This window comes from Ranitomeya imitator, chromosome 8 (assembly GCF_032444005.1).
Source record: "Ranitomeya imitator isolate aRanImi1 chromosome 8, aRanImi1.pri, whole genome shotgun sequence".
NCBI classification, from domain to species: domain Eukaryota; kingdom Metazoa; phylum Chordata; class Amphibia; order Anura; family Dendrobatidae; genus Ranitomeya; species Ranitomeya imitator.
Window position 1 is genome coordinate 270,854 of NC_091289.1, and position 23,032 is coordinate 293,885.

At 50.3% G+C, this 23,032-nt stretch overlaps 1 protein-coding gene and 1 non-coding gene across 2 annotated transcripts in view; both read left to right on the forward strand.

Moving 5' to 3' along the window:
- The first annotated feature begins 7,587 nt into the window (after positions 1-7,587).
- Positions 7,588-23,032, forward strand: part of IARS1 (isoleucyl-tRNA synthetase 1) — an 87,343-nt gene continuing 71,898 nt past the window's right edge. Inside the window, exons 1-2 of the mRNA XM_069735947.1 lie at positions 7,588-7,674; positions 21,805-21,931. Of these exons, the coding sequence (XP_069592048.1) occupies positions 21,813-21,931 (119 nt within the window). The 5' untranslated portion in view covers positions 7,588-7,674; positions 21,805-21,812. The remainder of the gene's footprint in view (positions 7,675-21,804; positions 21,932-23,032) is intronic.
- LOC138648520 (small nucleolar RNA SNORA84) lies at positions 21,585-21,714 on the forward strand. The gene has a single exon (XR_011315133.1). It is a non-coding gene; the product is annotated as a small nucleolar RNA SNORA84 (small nucleolar RNA).

Genomic DNA, 23,032 nt, shown 5'->3' on the forward strand with positions numbered 1-23,032 from the left:
CCATCCGGAGCCAAACTCTTTAGTTCAAACAGCATATCTCGAATATTAATATGGCCAAAGTTGATAGGGAAAGAGGGAAACAAATCACCTTCGTGGCCACTCATTTTTTGGAACATCATAATGGCAGCTACAGGACTCTGCGTGTCATGAGCCTTGAGGGGGTTATCCCCAGTATTAGGGGCGGGAGGGTCACAGACGAACTGTTAAGAAAGGAATCCCGCCTTATTTTTGAACTAAAGAGTTTGGCCCCGGATGGTTTGAATGAGGAGTTATTGTACACGGGTTTTTATAGAAAACTCTAGTCCCTTGTTGACCTTCGACTTTTCCATGCTTGCCGTGTGCCTGGGCTCATCAGGAGGGCTAACTGTTGGCACCCTCAGGTGCTAAACCTATATATTTTTTGATTTTCCCGTATAGGTAACATGAATGACTCTACAGGTGGCTGGCAGCCTGAATAGATGTCGAGGATCCCAATCCCTGATTACTACGGGAACCATAATCCTACACGCGTAGACAACACCTGGAAGAACTGGAAATGAAGAGTTATCAAACTTGCAGTATATTATGTAATGTCTCTCCTTGTTTGATAAATTTGGGCTGTGCATTCCCCCTTTTGGGTCTAATAATATCTTGGGTGGCTGTAGAATATTACAGCCACTCTTGACCCAACAACCTCTTTCTCAGCTGAACTTATTTTTACTGAAGAAACCATCAGGATCATTCTTGGTCCCTGGACCTTCTCTGTGGTTACCAGACTTGGTGCCCACATTTCCCTGGGCGGAATTGGTATGTTGGGGGAGGTTCCCCTGATATTAGTACCTACCTTCGCCCCTGGTTCCGATAGGATTGATTTTGAAATCATACAAATCTTGAATATTGGGGATATTCTGCTCGACCGCCGTGGTTGGATGTATTATGGACATGTTGGTGCTTGTACCCTGGCCAGGGTTATGGTTTGACTGTATGTATGTTGTATGTGTGCCTACGTGATCCGTATCTCCCCCGCAACTGATGTGACTGGGGTGTTGGGTATATTTTTATACCCCTTTTGCCATGTTGCCGTTCCCACTCTGCGGTGTTCTACGGCGAGGGGGTTAGCGGCAGCATTATTTTGTGGGATGGCACTGGTGGCCGATATGGTTACATTACACCTGACCGTCCAGGCTGTGCCATTTTTATACAGCTCATTATTGCACCGCTGCACCATTATGTATTGTTCGCTAGGGGGATTTTACTATCTTCCCCTGGTGGTAGCAGCTGTTGGGTGCGGAACGGTATCAGGGTCTTAGATAACTAATTGCGCTGGGAGACCCGGGGACCCCGACGACTGGTGGGCGTACCATATTCAACGTACGCCTCTTGTTTCCATGGAGTCCATGTCCGGACCCTGGCGGCAATGCGCATGACCGAAGCCCGCGCTTTGCCTCTTGGGATTCCGGCGCCCTTAGCGCCTGCGCAGTGTAACCTGTATGACGCCGGGTGGATTTCCCGGCGCCGCCATGCCCCGTCACAGCGGTTGCGGCTCAGAGCATGATTTTGGACTATACTTATATAAGGTAATGACGTGGACAAGACCACACTGACCTTGAGAAAGACGCCTTGAGCGTCGATACGCGTGGGTCTTAGCACCCACACAGCTTGACTGATCCGACCTGATGGGCCTGTTAGCTTTACACTGCCTTTAGGTTTGCTGGCACTGGGACTGGGTGATATACCACTGTGGACCCTCAGGAGGACGTAGTGGGGTAACTATTGTGCCTCATGTATGTCTGGAGGTAGATTTCTATTAGGTAGAGATTCATGTTAGGGTACTACGCTCGCCTGTGTCCGATTTAGGATTATGCTCTTGCCCAGTACCTTGAGAGACCTTTATAGTTATTAGGTGTACACGGGCATTGGGTGCGGTATCGGTACTTATGGTAACTTATACTCTATAGAGATTTAATATTTGTACTAGGTGTGTGGGTTGCACAATCTTTGTCAATACTTATTGTGTTATTTTGGAGGACCCAATAATGTAGTGTATTTGTTTTTAAATGTTTTTGTACATGTTGTCCTTTTGAATAAAGACTGTTTTCTATTAATTAATATATTGTGGTGATCCCTATTGTGATGCATACGCTTGCTCTTGTGTGTTACTACTGTTCATTTAGTATGCATATGGTGATCCCCCTTTATTGGAATATTTTGATGGTGCCCGCTTAAACTATTGTGTATAAGATATTTTTACAATTGACGCTGCATAGGTAGCATCAATAGTAAATACTTGGTCACACAGGGTTAATAGCGGCGGTAACGGAGTGAGTTACCCGCTGCATGACACGGTCCATTACCGCTGGCATTAACCCTGTGTGAGCGGTGACTATGGAGCGGGCGCTGAGTGCAGGGAGGGACTAATCGGACTGTGGCCGTCGCCGATTGGTCTCGCCGGCTGCTGCGACCAATCAGCGACTTGGATTCCATGACAGAGGCCGCGACCAATGAATATCCGTGACAGAAAGACGGAAGTGACCCTTAGACAATTATATAGTAGATGCACTGTGAGATCAGTGGCCCAGTCATTTAACCCCTTAAAAACATCAGTTAGGCTAGGTTCACATATGTGGTTGAGTCCACAACCACATGGAAAAACACATGCCAACGCAAGTTTACGCAGCGTTTTTTATCCGAATCAGCTTACACATGACGTTTGTATGCGTTTTTTTGCCTGTGTTTGCTCTATTTATGTGCATGCGCTCGATATTTCCAGGAGGGCGTGTCTCAATGGGTGTGTAAAATCAGTTCCTGGACACGCGCAGTCCGAAGAACGCATGCGTACGCAAACACATGTGTACGCATGCGTTCCCATAGTCAGTAATGTGTTTTTTAATGCACTCATCCGCATGCGCATCTGTACATAGTTGATGGAAATTTGCCGCCACGAAAATACACGTGTAAGCAAACGCATTAACCTGCGTCCACTATGTAAAATATATGAAATCACAACACATGCGGATGTACGCGTCAAAAATGCTGCGGACACAACCACAAATGTGACACCGGCCTCACATTCAAATGTGTGAAAAAAGTCTGCCCACTTTGATGCCAATTCTGATGCCCAGAACCCATTTTCATCAGGCTAGAGGGACCTGGGTTGGATGCAGGGCATCACTATCTGTGTGTTCTTAGTCTGAGATCAGTGGCCCAAAGGCATTTAACCCTTTAAAAACATCAAATACTTATTCAAATATCAGAAAATCAGCTGTTTGCCCACTTTGATGCCCAGAACCCATTTGGGCCAGGCTGGAGGGACCTGGTTTGGATGTGGGGCTCCCTGTTCTATATGTTTGCAGGGTGATATCAGTGGCCCAAAAGCATTTAACCCTTTCAACGCCCTTCGGTGCCCACATTGATGCCCATTTCTGTGCCAGTTTTATGATTTTTGTAGCGGTTTTCAGTGTATTCACATCAGGGCGCCTCGCTGCATTGTGTGTTATTAATGTGGTGATTACGTTTGTTGTTAAACCTATAAAAGAACAGGAAAAAATTGCAGATTACGAAACTTTACGAAATAAAAAAAAAACAACTTCAGCCTCGTCCAACATGCAGCCCCCATACTTCTTTGTACCCACAATGCATCCTCCGGCCCCTCACGCGGCTCCACGGTGCGGGTCCTCTCCTCACGCGGCTCCACGGTGCGGGTCCTCTCCTCACGCGGCTCCACGGTGCGGGTCCTCTCCTCACGCGGCTCCACGGTGCGGGTCCTCTCCTCACGCGGCTCCACGGTGCGGGTCCTCTCCTCACGCGGCTCCACGGTGCGGGTCCTCTCCTCACGCGGCTCCACGGTGCGGGTCCTCTCCTCACGCGGCTCCACGGTGCGGGTCCTCTCCTCACGCGGCTCCACGGTGCGGGTCCTCTCCTCACGCGGCTCCTCTCCTCACGCGGCTCCACGGTGCGGGTCCTCTCCTCACGCGGCTCCACGGTGCGGGTCCTCTCCACGGTGCGGGTCCTCTCCACACGCGGCTCCACGGTGCGGGTCCTCTCCACACGCGGCTCCACGGTGCGGGTCCTCTCCTCACGCGGCTCCACGGTGCGGGTCCTCTCCTCACGCGGCTCCACGGTGCGGGTCCTCTCCTCACGCGGCTCCACGGTGCGGGTCCTCTCCTCACGCGGCTCCACGGTGCGGGTCCTCTCCTCACGCGGCTCCACGGTGCGGGTCCTCTCCTCACGCGGCTCCACGGTGCGGGTCCTCTCCTCACGCGGCTCCACGGTGCGGGTCCTCTCCTCACGCGGCTCCACGGTGCGGGTCCTCTCCTCACGCGGCTCCACGGCGCGGGTCCTCTCCTCACGCGGCTCCACGGTGCGGGTCCTCTCCTCACGCGGCTCCACGGTGCGGGTCCTCTCCTCACGCGGCTCCACGGTGCGGGTCCTCTCCTCACGCGGCTCCACGGTGCGGGTCCTCTAATCACGCGGCTCCACGGTGCGGGTCCTCTCCTCACGCGGCTCCACGGTGCGGCCCCTCGGTCCTCTCCTCACGCGGCTCCACGGTGCGGCCCCTCGGTCCTCTCCTCACGCGGCTCCACGGTGCGGCCCCTCGGTCCTCTCCTCACGCGGCTCCACGGTGCGGCCCCTCGGTCCTCTCCTCACGCGGCTCCACGGTGCGGCCCCTCGGTCCTCTCCTCACGCGGCTCCACGGTGCGGCCCCTCGGTCCTCTCCTCACGCGGCTCCACGGTGCGGCCCCTCGGTCCTCTCCTCACGCGGCTCCACGGTGCGGCCCCTCGGTCCTCTCCTCACGCGGCTCCACGGTGCGGCCCCTCGGTCCTCTCCTCACGCGGCTCCACGGTGCGGCCCCTCGGTCCTCTCCTCACGCGGCTCCACGGTGCGGCCCCTCGGTCCTCTCCTCACGCGGCTCCACGGTGCGGCCCCTCGGTCCTCTCCTCACGCGGCTCCACGGTGCGGCCCCTCGGTCCTCTCCTCACGCGGCTCCACGGTGCGGCCCCTCGGTCCTCTCCTCACGCGGCTCCACGGTGCGGCCCCTCGGTCCTCTCCTCACGCGGCTCCACGGTGCGGCCCCTCGGTCCTCTCCTCACGCGGCTCCACGGTGCGGCCCCTCGGTCCTCTCCTCACGCGGCTCCACGGTGCGGCCCCTCGGTCCTCTCCTCACGCGGCTCCACGGTGCGGCCCCTCGGTCCTCTCCTCACGCGGCTCCACGGTGCGGCCCCTCGGTCCTCTCCTCACGCGGCTCCACGGTGCGGCCCCCTCGGTCCTCTCCTCACGCGGCTCCACGGTGCGGCCCCCTCGGTCCTCTCCTCACGCGGCTCCACGGTGCGGCCCCTCGGTCCTCTCCTCACGCGGCTCCACGGTGCGGCCCCTCGGTCCTCTCCTCACGCGGCTCCACGGTGCGGCCCCTCGGTCCTCTCCTCACGCGGCTCCACGGTGCGGCCCCTCGGTCCTCTCCTCACGCGGCTCCACGGTGCGGCCCCTCGGTCCTCTCCTCACGCGGCTCCACGGTGCGGCCCCTCGGTCCTCTCCTCACGCGGCTCCACGGTGCGGCCCCTCGGTCCTCTCCTCACGCGGCTCCACGGTGCGGCCCCTCGGTCCTCTCCTCACGCGGCTCCACGGTGCGGCCCCTCGGTCCTCTCCTCACGCGGCTCCACGGTGCGGCCCCTCGGTCCTCTCCTCACGCGGCTCCACGGTGCGGCCCCTCGGTCCTCTCCTCACGCGGCTCCACGGTGCGGCCCCTCGGTCCTCTCCTCACGCGGCTCCACGGTGCGGCCCCTCGGTCCTCTCCTCACGCGGCTCCACGGTGCGGCCCCTCGGTCCTCTCCTCACGCGGCTCCACGGTGCGGCCCCTCGGTCCTCTCCTCACGCGGCTCCACGGTGCGGCCCCTCGGTCCTCTCCTCACGCGGCTCCACGGTGCGGCCCCTCGGTCCTCTCCTCACGCGGCTCCACGGTGCGGCCCCTCGGTCCTCTCCTCACGCGGCTCCACGGTGCGGCCCCTCGGTCCTCTCCTCACGCGGCTCCACGGTGCGGCCCCTCGGTCCTCTCCTCACGCGGCTCCACGGTGCGGCCCCTCGGTCCTCTCCTCACGCGGCTCCACGGTGCGGCCCCTCGGTCCTCTCCTCACGCGGCTCCACGGTGCGGCCCCTCGGTCCTCTCCTCACGCGGCTCCACGGTGCGGCCCCTCGGTCCTCTCCTCACGCGGCTCCACGGTGCGGCCCCTCGGTCCTCTCCTCACGCGGCTCCACGGTGCGGCCCCTCGGTCCTCTCCTCACGCGGCTCCACGGTGCGGCCCCTCGGTCCTCTCCTCACGCGGCTCCACGGTGCGGCCCCTCGGTCCTCTCCTCACGCGGCTCCACGGTGCGGCCCCTCGGTCCTCTCCTCACGCGGCTCCACGGTGCGGCCCCTCGGTCCTCTCCTCACGCGGCTCCACGGTGCGGCCCCTCGGTCCTCTCCTCACGCGGCTCCACGGTGCGGCCCCTCGGTCCTCTCCTCACGCGGCTCCACGGTGCGGCCCCTCGGTCCTCTCCTCACGCGGCTCCACGGTGCGGCCCCTCGGTCCTCTCCTCACGCGGCTCCACGGTGCGGCCCCTCGGTCCTCTCCTCACGCGGCTCCACGGTGCGGCCCCTCGGTCCTCTCCTCACGCGGCTCCACGGTGCGGCCCCTCGGTCCTCTCCTCACGCGGCTCCACGGTGCGGCCCCTCGGTCCTCTCCTCACGCGGCTCCACGGTGCGGCCCCTCGGTCCTCTCCTCACGCGGCTCCACGGTGCGGCCCCTCGGTCCTCTCCTCACGCGGCTCCACGGTGCGGCCCCTCGGTCCTCTCCTCACGCGGCTCCACGGTGCGGCCCCTCGGTCCTCTCCTCACGCGGCTCCACGGTGCGGCCCCTCGGTCCTCTCCTCACGCGGCTCCACGGTGCGGCCCCTCGGTCCTCTCCTCACGCGGCTCCACGGTGCGGCCCCTCGGTCCTCTCCTCACGCGGCTCCACGGTGCGGCCCCTCGGTCCTCTCCTCACGCGGCCCCTCGGTCCTCTCCTCACGCGGCTCCACGGTGCGGCCCCTCGGTCCTCTCCTCACGCGGCTCCACGGTGCGGCCCCTCGGTCCTCTCCTCACGCGGCTCCACGGTGCGGCCCCTCGGTCCTCTCCTCACGCGGCTCCACGGTGCGGCCCCTCGGTCCTCTCCTCACGCGGCTCCACGGTGCGGCCCCTCGGTCCTCTCCTCACGCGGCTCCACGGTGCGGCCCCTCGGTCCTCTCCTCACGCGGCTCCACGGTGCGGCCCCTCGGTCCTCTCCTCACGCGGCTCCACGGTGCGGCCCCTCGGTCCTCTCCTCACGCGGCTCCACGGTGCGGCCCCTCGGTCCTCTCCTCACGCGGCTCCACGGTGCGGCCCCTCGGTCCTCTCCTCACGCGGCTCCACGGTGCGGCCCCTCGGTCCTCTCCTCACGCGGCTCCACGGTGCGGCCCCTCGGTCCTCTCCTCACGCGGCTCCATGCTGCTGAAGGCCCAGGGCCGTCACTGGACTGAGACTCGAGTCGTCCTGGTGGAGGCCCCGCCCCTTCCGGTGACATCTCGCCTCAGAAAATCAACTCCAGTCTAGTCGTTACCGAGAGAGACCACGTGACATCTCACCTCTTATTTCCGGTTCCGCTCATGTTTCTCTGGTGTTACATCATCCTGCCTGACAGATACCGGTGAGTGTGCACGTGTGTCTATCCCCTGTATACAGCTCCTATATATACTGCACGTGTGTCTATCCCCTGTATACAGCTCCTATATATACTGCACGTGTGTCTATCCCCTGTATACAGCTCCTATATATACTGCACGTGTGTCTATCCCCTGTATACAGCTCCTATATATACTGCACGTGTGTCTATCCCCTGTATACAGCTCCTATATATACTGCCCCATATGTCTATTCCCTGTATACAGCTCCTATATATACTGCCCCATGTGTCTATCCCCTGTATACAGCTCCTATATATACTGCACGTGTGTCTATCCCCTGTATACAGCTCCTATATATACTGCACGTGTGTCTATCCCCTGTATACAGCTCCTATATATACTGCCCCATGTGTCTATCCTCTGTATACAGCTCCTATATATACTGCCCCATGTGTCTATCCCCTGTATACAGCTCCTATATATACTGCACGTGTGTCTATCCCCTGTATACAGCTCCTATATATACTGCCCCATGTGTCTGCATCCCCTGTATACAGCTCCTATATATACTGCCCCATGTGTCTATATCCCCTGTATACAGCTCCTATATATACTGCCCCATGTGTCTATCCCCTGTATACACCTCCTATATATACTGCCCCATGTGTCTATATCCTATGTATACAGCTCCTATATATACTGCACGTGTGTCTATATCCCCTGTATACAGCTCCTATATATACTGCCCCATGTGTCTATATCCCCTGTATACAGCTCCTATATATACTGCCCCATGTGTCTATATCCCCTGTATACAGCTCCTATATATACTGCCCCATGTGTCTATCCCCTGTATACACCTCCTATATATACTGCCCCATGTGTCTATCCCCTGTATACACCTCCTATATATATACTGCCCCATGTGTCTATATCCCCTGTATACAGTTCCTATATATACTGCCCCATGTGTCTGCATCCCCTGTATACAGCTCCTATATATACTGCCCCATGTGTCTATCCCCTGTATACAGCTCCTATATATACTGCACGTGTGTCTATCCCCTGTATACAGCTCCTATATATACTGCACGTGTGTCTATCCCCTGTATACAGCTCCTATATATACTGCACGTGTGTCTATCCCCTGTATACAGCTCCTATATATACTGCACGTGTGTCTATCCCCTGTATACAGCTCCTATATATACTGCACGTGTGTCTATCCCCTGTATACAGCTCCTATATATACTGCACGTGTGTCTATCCCCTGTATACAGCTCCTATATATACTGCCCCATATGTCTATTCCCTGTATACAGCTCCTATATATACTGCCCCATGTGTCTATCCCCTGTATACAGCTCCTATATATACTGCACGTGTGTCTATCCCCTGTATACAGCTCCTATATATACTGCACGTGTGTCTATCCCCTGTATACAGCTCCTATATATACTGCCCCATGTGTCTATCCTCTGTATACAGCTCCTATATATACTGCACGTGTGTCTATCCCCTGTATACAGCTCCTATATATACTGCCCCATGTGTCTGCATCCCCTGTATACAGCTCCTATATATACTGCCCCATGTGTCTATATCCCCTGTATACAGCTCCTATATATACTGCCCCATGTGTCTATCCCCTGTATACACCTCCTATATATACTGCCCCATGTGTCTATATCCTCTGTATACAGCTCCTATATATACTGCACGTGTGTCTATATCCCCTGTATACAGCTCCTATATATACTGCCCCATGTGTCTATATCCCCTGTATACAGCTCCTATATATACTGCCCCATGTGTCTATATCCCCTGTATACAGCTCCTATATATACTGCCCCATGTGTCTATCCCCTGTATACACCTCCTATATATACTGCCCCATGTGTCTATCCCCTGTATACACCTCCTATATATATACTGCCCCATGTGTCTATATCCCCTGTATACAGTTCCTATATATACTGCCCCATGTGTCTGCATCCCCTGTATACAGCTCCTATATATACTGCCCCATGTGTCTATCCCCTGTATACAGCTCCTATATATACTGCCCCATGTGTCTATATCCCCTGTATACAGCTCCTATATATACTGCCCCATGTGTCTATCCCCTGTATACACCTCCTATATATACTGCCCCATGTGTCTACATCCTCTGTATACAGTTCCTATATATACTGCCCCATGTGTCTATCCCCTGTATACAGCTCCTATATATACTGCCCCATGTGTCTATCCCCTGTATACACCTCCTATATATACTGCCCCATGTGTCTATCCCCTGTATACAGCTCCTATATATATACTGCCCCATGTGTCTATATCCCCTGTATACAGTTCCTATATATACTGCCCCATGTGTCTATCCCCTGTATACAGCTCCTATATATACTGCCCCATGTGTCTATCCCCTGTATACACCTCCTATATATACTGCCCCATGTGTCTACATCCTCTGTATACAGCTCCTATATATACTGCACGTGTGTCTATCCCCTGTATACAGCTCCTATATATACTGCCCCATGTGTCTATCCCCTGTATACAGCTCCTATATATACTGCACGTGTGTCTATATCCCCTGTATACAGTTCCTATATATACTGCCCCATGTGTCTATCCCCTGTATACAACTATATATACTGCCCCATATGTCTATCCCCTGTATACAGCTCCTATATATACTGCCCCATGTGTCTATCCCCTGTATACACCTCCTATATATACTGCCCCATGTGTCTACATCCTCTGTATACAGCTCCTATATATATACTGCCCCATGTGTCTATATCCCCTGTATACAGTTCCTATATATACTGCCCCATGTGTCTATCCCCTGTATACAGCTCCTATATATACTGCCCCATATGTCTATCCCCTGTATACAGCTCCTATATATACTGCCCCATGTGTCTATCCCCTGTATACACCTCCTATATATACTGCCCCATGTGTCTACATCCTCTGTATACAGCTCCTATATATACTGCACGTGTGTCTATCCCCTGTATACAGCTCCTATATATACTGCACGTGTGTCTATATCCCCTGTATACAGCTCCTATATATACTGCCCCATGTGTCTATCCCCTGTATACAACTCCTATATATACTGCCCCATGTGTCTATCCCCTGTATACACCTCCTATATATACTGCCCCATATGTCTATCCCCTGTATACAGCTCCTATATATACTGCACGTGTGTCTATCCCCTGTATACAGCTCCTATATATACTGCCTCATGTGTCTATCCTCTGTATACAGCTCCTATATATATTGCCCCATGTGTCTATCCCCTGTATACAACTCCTATATATACTGCCCCATGTGTCTATCCCCTGTATACACCTCCTATATATACTGCCCCATATGTCTATCCCCTGTATACAGCTCCTATATATACTGCACGTGTGTCTATCCCCTGTATACAGCTCCTATATATACTGCACGTGTGTCCATCCCCTGTATACAGCTCCTATATATACTGCCCCATGTGTCTATCCCCTGTATACAGCTCCTATATATACTGCCTCATGTGTCTATATCCCCTGTATACAGCTCCTATATATACTGCCCCATGTGTCTATCCCCTGTATACAGCTCCTATATATACTGCACGTGTGTCCATCCCCTGTATACAGCTCCTATATATACTGCACGTGTGTCTATCCCCTGTATACAGCTCCTATATATACTGCACGTGTGTCCATCCCCTGTATACAGCTCCTATATATACTGCCCCATGTGTCTATCCCCTGTATACAGCTCCTATATATACTGCCTCATGTGTCTATCCCCTGTATACAGCTCCTATATATACTGCACGTGTGTCCATCCCCTGTATACAGCTCCTATATATACTGCCCCATGTGTCTATCCCCTGTATACAGCTCCTATATATACTGCCTCATGTGTCTATATCCCCTGTATACAGCTCCTATATATACTGCCCCATGTGTCTATCCCCTGTATACAGCTCCTATATATACTGCCCCATGTGTCTATCCCCTGTATACAGCTCCTATATATACTGCACGTGTGTCTATCCCCTGTATACAGCTCCTATATATACTGCACGTGTCTATCCCCTGTATACAGCTCCTATATATACTGCCCCATGTATCTACATCCCCTGTATACAGCTCCTATATATACTACACGTGTGTCTATCCCCTGTATACAGCTCCTATATATACTGCACGTGTGTCTATCCCCTGTATACAGCTCCTATATATACTGCACGTGTGTCCATCCCCTGTATACAACTCCTATATATACTGCCCCGTGTGTCTACATCCCCTGTACACAGCTCCTATATATACTGCCCCATGTGTCTATCCCCTGTATACAGCTCCTATATATACTGCCTCATGTGTCTACATCCCCTGTATACAGCTCCTATATATACTGCCCCGTGTGTCTACATCCCCTGTATACAGCTCCTATATATACTGCACGTGTGTCTACATCCCCTGTATACAACTCCTATATATACTGCCCCATGTGTCTACATCCCCTGTATACAGCTCCTATATATACTGCCCCATGTGTCTACATCCCCTGTATACAGCTCCTATATATACTGCCTCATGTGTCTATATCCCCTGTATACAGCTCCTATATATACTGCACGTGTGTCTACATCCCCTGTATACAGCTCCTATATATACTGCCCCATGTGTCTACATCCCCTGTATACAGCTCCTATATATATACTGTCCCATGTGTCTACATCCCCTGTATACAGCTCCTATATATACTGCACGTGTCTATCCCCTGTATACAGCTCCTATATATACTGCCCCATGTATCTACATCCCCTGTATACAGCTCCTATATATACTACACGTGTGTCTATCCCCTGTATACAGCTCCTATATATACTGCCCCATGTGTCTACATCCCCTGTATACAGCTCCTATATATACTGCACGTGTGTCTATCCCCTGTATACAGCTCCTATATATACTGCCCCATGTATCTACATCCCCTGTATACAGCTCCTATATATACTGCACGTGTGTCTATCCCCTGTATACAGCTCCTATATATACTGCCCCATGTGTCTGCATCCCCTGTATACAGCTCCTATATATACTGCCCCATGTGTCTACATCCCCTGTATACAGCTCCTATATATACTGCACGTGTGTCTATCCCCTGTATACAGCTCCTGTATATACTGCCTCATGTGTCTACATCCCCTGTATACAGCTCCTATATATACTGCACGTGTGTCTATCCCCTGTATACAGCTCCTGTATATACTGCCCCATGTGTCTACATCCCCTGTATACAGCTCCTATATATACTGCCCCATGTGTCTACATCCCCTGTATACAGCTCCTATATATACTGCCCCATGTGTCTGCATCCCCTATATACAGCTCCTATATATACTGCCTCATGTGTCTACATCCCCTGTATACAGCTCCTATATATACTGCCCCATGTGTCTGCATCCCCTATATACAGCTCCTATATATACTGCCCCATGTGTCTATATCCCCTGTATACAGTTCCTATATATACTGCCCCATGTGTCTGCATCCCCTGTATACAGCTCCTATATATACTGCCCCATGTGTCTACATCCCCTGTATACAGCTCCTATATATACTGCCCCATGTGTCTGCATCCCCTATATACAGCTCCTATATATACTGCCCCATGTGTCTACATCCCCTGTATACAGCTCCTATATATACTGCCCCATGTGTCTATATCCCCTGTATACAGCTCCTATATATACTGCCCCATGTGTCTACAACCTCTGTATACAGCTCTTATATATACTGCCTCGTGTCTACATCCCCTGTATACAGCTCCTATATATACTGCCCCATGTGTCTACATCCCCTGTTTACAGCTCCTATATATACTGCCTCATGTGTCTACATCCCCTGTATACAGCTCCTATATATACTGCCTCGTGTCTATATCCCCTGTATACAGTTCCTATATATACTGCCCCATGTGTCTACATCCCCTGTATACAGCTCCTATATATACTGCCCCATGTGTCTACATCCCCTGTATACAGCTCCTATATATACTGCCCCATGTGTCTACATCCCCTGTTTACAGCTCCTATATATACTGCCCCATGTGTCTACATCCCCTGTTTACAGCTCCTATATATACTGCCTCATGTGTCTACATCCCCTGTATACAGCTCCTATATATACTGCCTCATGTGTCTACATCCCCTGTATACAGCTCCTATTTATACTGCCTCATGTGTCTATATCCCCTGTATACAGCTCCTATATATATATATATATACTGCACGTGTCTATCCCCTGTATACACCTCCTATGTATACTGCCCCATGTGTCTATCCCCTGTATACAGCTCCTATATATATACTGCACGTGTGTCTATCCCCTGTATACAGCTCCTATATATACTGCCCCATGTGTCTACATCCCCTGTATACAGCTCCTATATATACTGCCTCATGTGTCTACATCCCCTGTATACAGCGCCTATATATACTGCCCCATGTGTCTATATCCCCTGTATACAGCTCCTATATATACTGCCCCATGTCTACATCCCCTGTATACAGCTCCTATATATACTGCCCCATGTGTCTACATCCCCTGTATACAGCTCCTATATATACTGCCCCATGTGTCTACATCCCCTGTATACAGCTCCTATATATACTGCCCCATGTGTGTACATCCTCTGTATACAGCTCCTATATATACTGCCTCATGTGTCTACATCCCCTGTATACAGCTCCTATATATACTGCCCCATGTGTCTACATCCCCTGTATACAGCTCCTATATATACTGCCCCATGTGTCTATATCCTCTGTATACAGCTCCTATATATACTGCCCCATGTCTACATCCCCTGTATACAGCTCCTATATATACTGCCCCATGTGTCTGCATCCCCTGTATACAGCTCCTATATATACTGCCCCATGTGTCTACATCCCCTGTATACAGCTCCTCTATATACTGCCTCATGTGTCTATATCCCCTGTATACAGCTCCTATATATACTGCCCCATGTGTCTGCATCCTCTGTATACAGCTCCTATACATACTGCCCCATGTGTCTACATCCCCTGTATACAGCTCCTATATATACTGCCCCGTGTGTCTATCCCCTGTATACAGCTCCTATATACTGCCCCATGTGTCTATATCCCCTGTATACAGCTCCTATATATACTGCATGTGTGTCTATCCCCTGTATACAGCTCCTATATATACTGCCCCATGTGTCTACATCCCCAGTTTACAGCTCCTATATATACTGCCCCATGTGTCTATCCCCTGTATACAGCTCCTATATATACTGCCCCATGTGTCTATCCCCTGTATACAGCTCCTATATATACTGCCCCATGTGTCTACATCCCCTGTATACAGCTCCTATATATACTGCACGTGTGTCTATCCCCTGTATACAGCTCCTATATATACTGCCTCATGTGTCTATATCCCCTGTATACAGCTCCTATATATACTGCCTCATGTGTCTATATCCTCTGTATACAGCTCCTATATATACTGCACGTGTGTCTACATCCTCTGTATACAGCTCCTATATATACTGCACGTGTGTCTACATCCTCTGTATACAGCTCCTATATATACTGCCCCATGTGTCTACATCCTCTGTATACAGCTCCTATATATACTGCACGTGTGTCTATCCCCTGTATACAGCTCCTATATACTGCCCCATGTGTCTATATCCCCTGTATACAGCTCCTATATATACTGCATGTGTGTCTATCCCCTGTATACAGCTCCTATATATACTGCCCCATGTGTCTACATCCCCTGTATACAGCTCCTATATATACTGCACGTGTGTCTATCCCCTGTATACACCTCCTATATATACTGCCCCATGTGTCTATCCCCTGTATACAGCTCCTATATATACTGCCCCATGTGTCTACATCCCCTGTATACAGCTCCTATATATACTGCACGTGTGTCTATCCCCTGTATACAGCTCCTATATATACTGCCTCATGTGTCTATATCCCCTGTATACAGCTCCTATATATACTGCCTCATGTGTCTATCCTCTGTATACAGCTCCTATATATACTGCCCCATGTGTCTATATCCCCTGTATACAGCTCCTATATATACTGCCTCATGTGTCTATATCCCCTGTATACAGCTCCTATATATACTGCCTCATGTGTCTATCCTCTGTATACAGCTCCTATATATATTGCCCCATGTGTCTACATCCCCTGTATACAGCTCCTCTATATACTGCCCCATGTGTCTATATCCCCTGTATACAGCTCCTATATATATACTGCACGTGTGTCTACATCCTATGTATACAGCTCCTATATATACTGCCCCATGTGTCTATCCCCTGTATACATTTCCTATATATACTGCCCCGTGTCTATCCCCTGTATACATCTCCTATATATACTGCCCCATGTGTCTGCATCCCCTGTATACAGCTCCTATATATACTGCCCCATGTGTCTACATCCCCTGTATACAGCTCCTATATATACTGCCCCATGTGTCTACATCCCCTGTATACAGCTCCTATATATACTGCCCCGTGTGTCTATATCCCCTGTATACAGCTCCTCTATATACTGCCTCGTGTCTACATCCCCTGTATACAGCTCCTATATATACTGCCCAATGTGTCTACCCCTGTATACTGCTCATATATATACTGCCTCATGTGTCTACATCCCCTGTATACTGCTCCTATATATACTGCCCCATGTGTCTATATCCTCTGTATACAGCTCCTATATATACTGCCCCATGTGTCTATATCCCCTGTATACAGCTCCTATATATACTGCCCCATGTGTCTACATCCCCTGTATACAGCTCCTGTATATACTGCCCCATGTGTCTGCATCCCCTGTATACAGCTCCTATATATACTGCCCCATGTGTCTGCATCCCCTGTATACAGCTCCTATATATACTGCCTCATGTCTCTATATCCCCTGTATACAGCTCCTATATATACTGCCTCATGTGTCTATATCCCCTGTATACAGCTCCTATATATACTGCCTCATGTGTCTATCCTCTGTATACAGCTCCTATATATATTGCCCCGTGTGTCTATCCCCTGTATACATTTCCTATATATACTGCCCCGTGTGTCTATCCCCTGTATACAGCTCCTATATATACTGCCCCATGTGTCTACATCCCCTGTATACAGCTCCTATATATACTGCCCCATGTGTCTATATCCCCTGTATACAGCTCCTCTATATACTGCCTCGTGTCTACATCCCCTGTATACAGCTCCTATATATACTGCCCCATGTGTCTGCATCCCCTGTATACAGCTCCTATATATACTGCCCCATGTGTCTGCATCCCCTGTATACAGCTCCTATATATACTGCCCCATGTGTCTACATCCCCTGTATACAGCTTCTATATATACTGCCCCATGTGTCTACATCCCCTGTATACAGCTCCTATATATACTGCCCCATGTGTCTACATCCCCTGTATAGAGCTCCTATATATACTGCCCCATGTGTCTACATCCCCTGTATACAGCTCCTATATATACTGCACGTGTGTCTACATACCCTGTATACAGCTCCTATATATACTGCCCCATGTGTCTACATCCCCTATATACAGCTCCTATATATACTGCCTCATGTGTCTCCATCCCCTGTATACAGCTCCTATATATACTGCCCCATGTGTCTACATCCCCTGTATACAGCTCCTATATATACTGCCTCATGTGTCTACATCCCCTGTATACAGCTCCTATATATACTGCCCCATGTGTCTACATCCCCTTTATACAGCTCCTATATATACTGCACGTGTGTCTACATCCCCTGTATACAGCTCCTATATATACTGCCCCATGTGTCTACATCCCCTGTATAGAGCTCCTATATATACTGCCCCATGTGTCTACATCCCCTGTATACAGCTCCTATATATACTGCCCCATGTGTCTACATCCCCTGTATACAGCTCCTATATATACTGCCCCATGTGTCTACATCCCCTATATACAGCTCCTATATATACTGCCTCATGTGTCTCCATCCCCTGTATACAGCTCCTATATATACTGCCCCATGTGTCTACATCCCCTGTATACAGCTCCTATATATACTGCCTCATGTGTCTATCCTCTGTATACAGCTCCTATATATACTGCACGTGTCTTTCCCCTGTATACAGCTCCTATATATACTGCACGTGTGTCTATCCCCTGTATACAGCTCCTATATATACTGCACGTGTCTTTCCCCTGTATACAGCTCCTATATATACTGCACGTGTGTCTATCCCCTGTATACAGCTCCTATATATACTGCCCCATGTGTCTACATCCCCTGTATACAGCTCCTATATATACTGCCCCATGTGCCTATATCCCCTGTATACAGCTCCTATATATACTGCCCCATGTGTCTACATCCCCTGTATACAGCTCCTCTATATACTGCCCCATGTGCCTATATCCCCTGTATACAGCTCCTATATGCTTCTCCTTGTGGCCACTGCTACTGTATACTGCCCCATGTGTCTACATCCCCTGTATACAGCTCCTATATATACTGCCCCATGTGTCTACATCCCCTGTATACAGCTCCTATATATACTGCCCCATGTGTCTACATCTCCTGTATACAGCTCCTGTATATACTGCCCCATGTGTCTACATCTCCTGTATACAGCTCCTATATACTTCTCCTTGTGGCCACTGCTACTGTATACTGCCCCATGTGTCTATGTACAGCTCCTGTATGCTAACCATGTGAATTCAACACCCATATACAGCCATATGTCATCTATATAAAATCCTCAGTGCGCCATCTACGCAGTATGAATTGTCCTTAGTGCGCGGTGTGCCGTGAATACAGTATACAGTGGGTACAGAAAGTTTTCAGACCCCTTTAAATTTTTCACTTTTTAATTGCATCCATTTGGTAAATTCCAAAAAGATCACCTTTTTCTCATTAATGTCCACTCTGCACCCCATCTCGAATGGAAAATAAACAGAAATGTAGACATTTTTGAAAATTTATAAAAAAAACAAACAAAAAAACTGAAATGTCACATGGTCATAAGTCTTCAGCCCCTTTGCTCAGACACTCATATGTAAGTCCCATGCTGTCCATTACCTTGTGATCCTCCTTGAGATGGTTCTACTCCTTCATTGGAGTCCAGCTGTGTGTAATTAAATTGATAGGACTTGATTTGGAGCGGCGCACACCTGTCTATATAAGACCTCACAGCGCACAGTGCATGTCAGACCAAATGAGAATCATGAGGCCAAAGGAACTGGCCATGGAGCTCAGAGACAGAATTGTCGCACGGCACAGATCTGGCCAAGGTTACAGCACAATTTCTGCAGTACTCAAGGTTCCTAAGAGCACAGTGGCCTCCATAATCCTTAAATGGAAGAAGTTTGGGACCACCAGAAGTCTTCCTAGACCTGACCGTCCAGCCAAACTGAGCAATCGTGGGAAAAGAACCTTGGTCAGAGAGGTAAAGAAGAACCTCAAGATCACTGTGGCTGAGCTCTAGAGATGCAGTAGGGAGATGGGAGAAAGTTCCATAAAGTCAACTATCACTGCAGCCTCCACCAGTCAGGCCTTTATGGCAGAGTGGCCCGATGGAAGACTCATCAGTGCAAGACATATGAAAGCCTATGAGAAATAAGACTCTGTGGTCTGATGAGACAAAGATAGACCTTTTTGGTGTTAAGTCTAAGCGGTATGTGTGGAGGAAACCAGGCACTGCTCATCACCTGCCCAATACAATCCCAACAGTGAAGCATGGTGGTGGCAGCATCATGCTATGGGGGTGTTTCTCAGCTGCAGGGACAGGACGACTGGTTGCCATTGAAGGAAACATGAATGTGGCCAAGTACAGAGATATCCTGGATGAAAACCTCTTCCAGAGTGCTCTGGACCTCAGACTTGGCCGAAGATTCACCTTCCACCAAGACAATGACCCTAAGCACACAGCTAAAATTACAAAGGAGCGGCTTCAGAACAACTGTGTGACCATTCATGACCGGCCCAGCCAGGATCCTGACCTAAACCCAATGGAGCATCTCTGGAGAGACATGAAAATGGCGTTCACCAACATTCACCATCCAACCTGACGGAACTGGAGAGGATCTGCAAGGAAGAATGGCCGAGGATCCCCAAATCCAGGGGGGAACAACTTGTTCCATCATTCCCAAGAAGACTCATGGCTGTACGAGCTCAAAAGGGGCTTCTACTCAATACTGAGCAAAGGGGCTGAAGACTTATGATCATGTAATAGTTCAGTTTTTCTTTTTTAATAAAGAAAAACTGTGTCATGTATACGTAGCCCTCTCTGCCAGACATACCGTGTATACACTATATCTAGTCTTTTGGTGTGCCGTGTATACAGTATACACTGCTCAAAAAGAATAAAGGGAACACTAAAATCCCACATCCTAGATAATCACTGAATTAAATATTCTAGTTGTAAATCTGTATTCTTTACATAGTGGAATGTGTTGAGAACAATAAAAGATAAAAAATGATCAACGTAAATCACAACTAATATCCCACGGAGGTCTGGATTTGGAATGATGTTCAAAATCAAAGTGGAAAAGCAAATTACAGGCTGATCCAACTTCAGTAGAAATGCCTCAAGAGAAGGAAATGATGTTCAGTTGTGTGTGTGGCCTCCCCGTGCCTGTATGACATCTCTACAATGCCTGGGCATGCTTATGATGAGGCAGCGGATGTTCTCCTGAGGGATCTTCTTACAGACCTGGACTAAAGAATCCGCCAACTCCTGGACAGTCTGTGGTGCAACGTGACGATGGTGGATGGTGCGAGACATGATGTCCCAGATATGCTCAATCAGATTCAGGTCTGGGGAACAGGCGGCCAGTCCATAGCTTCAATGCCACGGCATCTCCAGACTCTGTCACGTCTGTCACATGTGCTCAGTGTGAACCTGCTTTCATCTGTGAAGAGCACAGGGCGCCAGTGGTGAATTTGCCAATCCTGGTGTACTGTGGCAAATGCCAAGCATCCTGCAGTGTTGGGCTGTGAGCACAACCCCCATCTATGGACGTCGGGCACTCAGACCATCCTCATGGAGTCTGTTTTTAACCTTTTGTGCTGACACATGCTCATTTGTTGCCTGCTGGAGGTCATTTTGCAGGGCTCTGGCAGTGCTCCTGTTCATCCTTGCACAAAGGCTGAGGTAGCGGTCCTGCTACTGGGTTGTTGCCCTCCTACGGCCCCCTCCATGTCTCCTGGTGTACTGGTCTGTCTCCTGGTAGCGCCTCCAGCCTCTGGACACTACGCTGACGGACACAGCAAACCTTGCCACAGCTCGCATTGATGTGCCATCTTGGATGAGCTGCACTACCTGAGCCACTTGGGTGGGTTGTAGAGTCCGTCTCATGCTACCACGAGTGTGAAAGCACAACCATCATTCAAGTGACCAAAACATCAGCCAGAAAGCATTGGTACTGAGATGTGGTCTGTGGTCCCCACCGGCAGAACCATTCCTTTATTGAGGGGGTCTTGATAATTGCCAATAATTTCCATCTGTTGTCTATTCCATTTGCACAACAGCATGTGACATTGATTGTCAATCAGTGTTGTGTCCTAAGTGGACAGTTTGATTTCACAGAAGTTTGATTTACTTGGAGTCATATTCTGTTTTTTATGTTCCCTTTATTTTTTGAGCAGTGTATATAGTCCTAGGTGTGCCGTGGATACAGTATATATAGTCCTTATGGCCCCTGTCTGACGTATATTACCGTGCTGTGCCCATGATTCCTGCTCCGTTGGTCGGTGCACAGGTCGTCTCCCTCGAGGATGCAGGTGTTGGGCTCCTCTCTTTCCTGGACAGAAGTTTGGGGTGTTCTGTGACTTCTGATGATTTGGGCCCTGTGGTTACTGGAGTCCGGTTCTGTCCGGAGCTGCAGTTATGTAATGGGCCTATATTAATACTGCAATTCTTGCATGGCCGCTGAATCCTCTTCTTAGCCGCCATAGCCCGGTTGCAGTTACATTTTGTGTAATACGGTCCTGCTGAAATCACAGGAGTGACCCTACGACTCCATGGTGTGAATAGTCACTGTCCCCCCCTAATATTTGTGTGCAGCGTACATCATGGCTGAGCCGGTGCCGGAGACTATCAGCTTCCCCGTGGAGGAGGAGCGGATCCTGAAGCTCTGGATGGACTTAGACTGTTTCCAGCAATGTCTCAAGCAATCAAAGAATAAGCCCAGGTGAGAAACCAAGGATAATAGAAAAAATTGGAGTCCGGCTCAACAGGACTGGATTTTCCTTTTCCAGGTGGATGAGCATAGAGCAACTGGGTGAGCTGGAATCAAGTTTCCAGGTGAGAAATCCAGAAAAAAAATCAGGAAAAGCGGAGTTTGTGGTGTGATAGGAAATGGTATTAGATCGTCCTCCTGAGCCGTCTATGGCCGCTGGTGATGGGAAGCTGAATAACATGACCTCTTGATGGCTGTGATCTGACGTCTTATTCCAGAGAAATCCGTGTTTATTTTATATGTAAATGAGCTGTTTGGATCTGTGGGCGGGGCAAGGATCTCTGAGACTCCACCTCCCGGCTTATTGTAAATGGAGGAGGAGTTACCAGTGTGACGGCCGCTCTGATCTCACTGCGGAGCTGTGTGTGATCTCCCCGCAGCCGGCACAATAAGCAGAGCTATGAGAGCTGCAGCTGCTGACGTCCACCCCTGCTATTGTCATTAGAGAGCAGCCATCACACTGATAATGCCTCCATTTATAATTATTTATGGAGGCGGAGTCTCAGGGAGAGCTATGCCCCGCCCACAGCTCCTTTATATGTGCTATTTCTCTGGAATAAGACGTCGAATCGCAGCTGTCATGTTGTTTGGCTTCCTATCACCTGCTCCAGAGAACAATCACTGACACATTCCCTTGAAGGAGGAGATATTCTTCTCCTTATTAATCAGTGTTTCTACCACAAAATACCTGGAAATGTTGTGCAGACATGTTGTGACTCTACTAGGACAGATGACGCAACACCAAATTCATGCGATAAGTTTAAGGTTAGGTTTTCTGACCAGATGGCATAGCTATAGGGGTACGCCAGAGATGTCTGATACCCCTCCTGTCTCGCTTCCCATCACTCTGCAGACTCAGATGTCAGGGGCCCCTCTCCTTACCCATCAACCATCAGACTGATACGTGAGGGTCATCTCCTGTCTCCGTCCCCATCACCCTGCTGACTGTGAGACCTGATGGTTATCTCCTGTCTCCTTCCCTAGCACCCTGCTGACTGTGAGACGTGAGGTTCCTCTCCTGTCCTCTTCCCCAGCACCCTGCTGACTGAGACG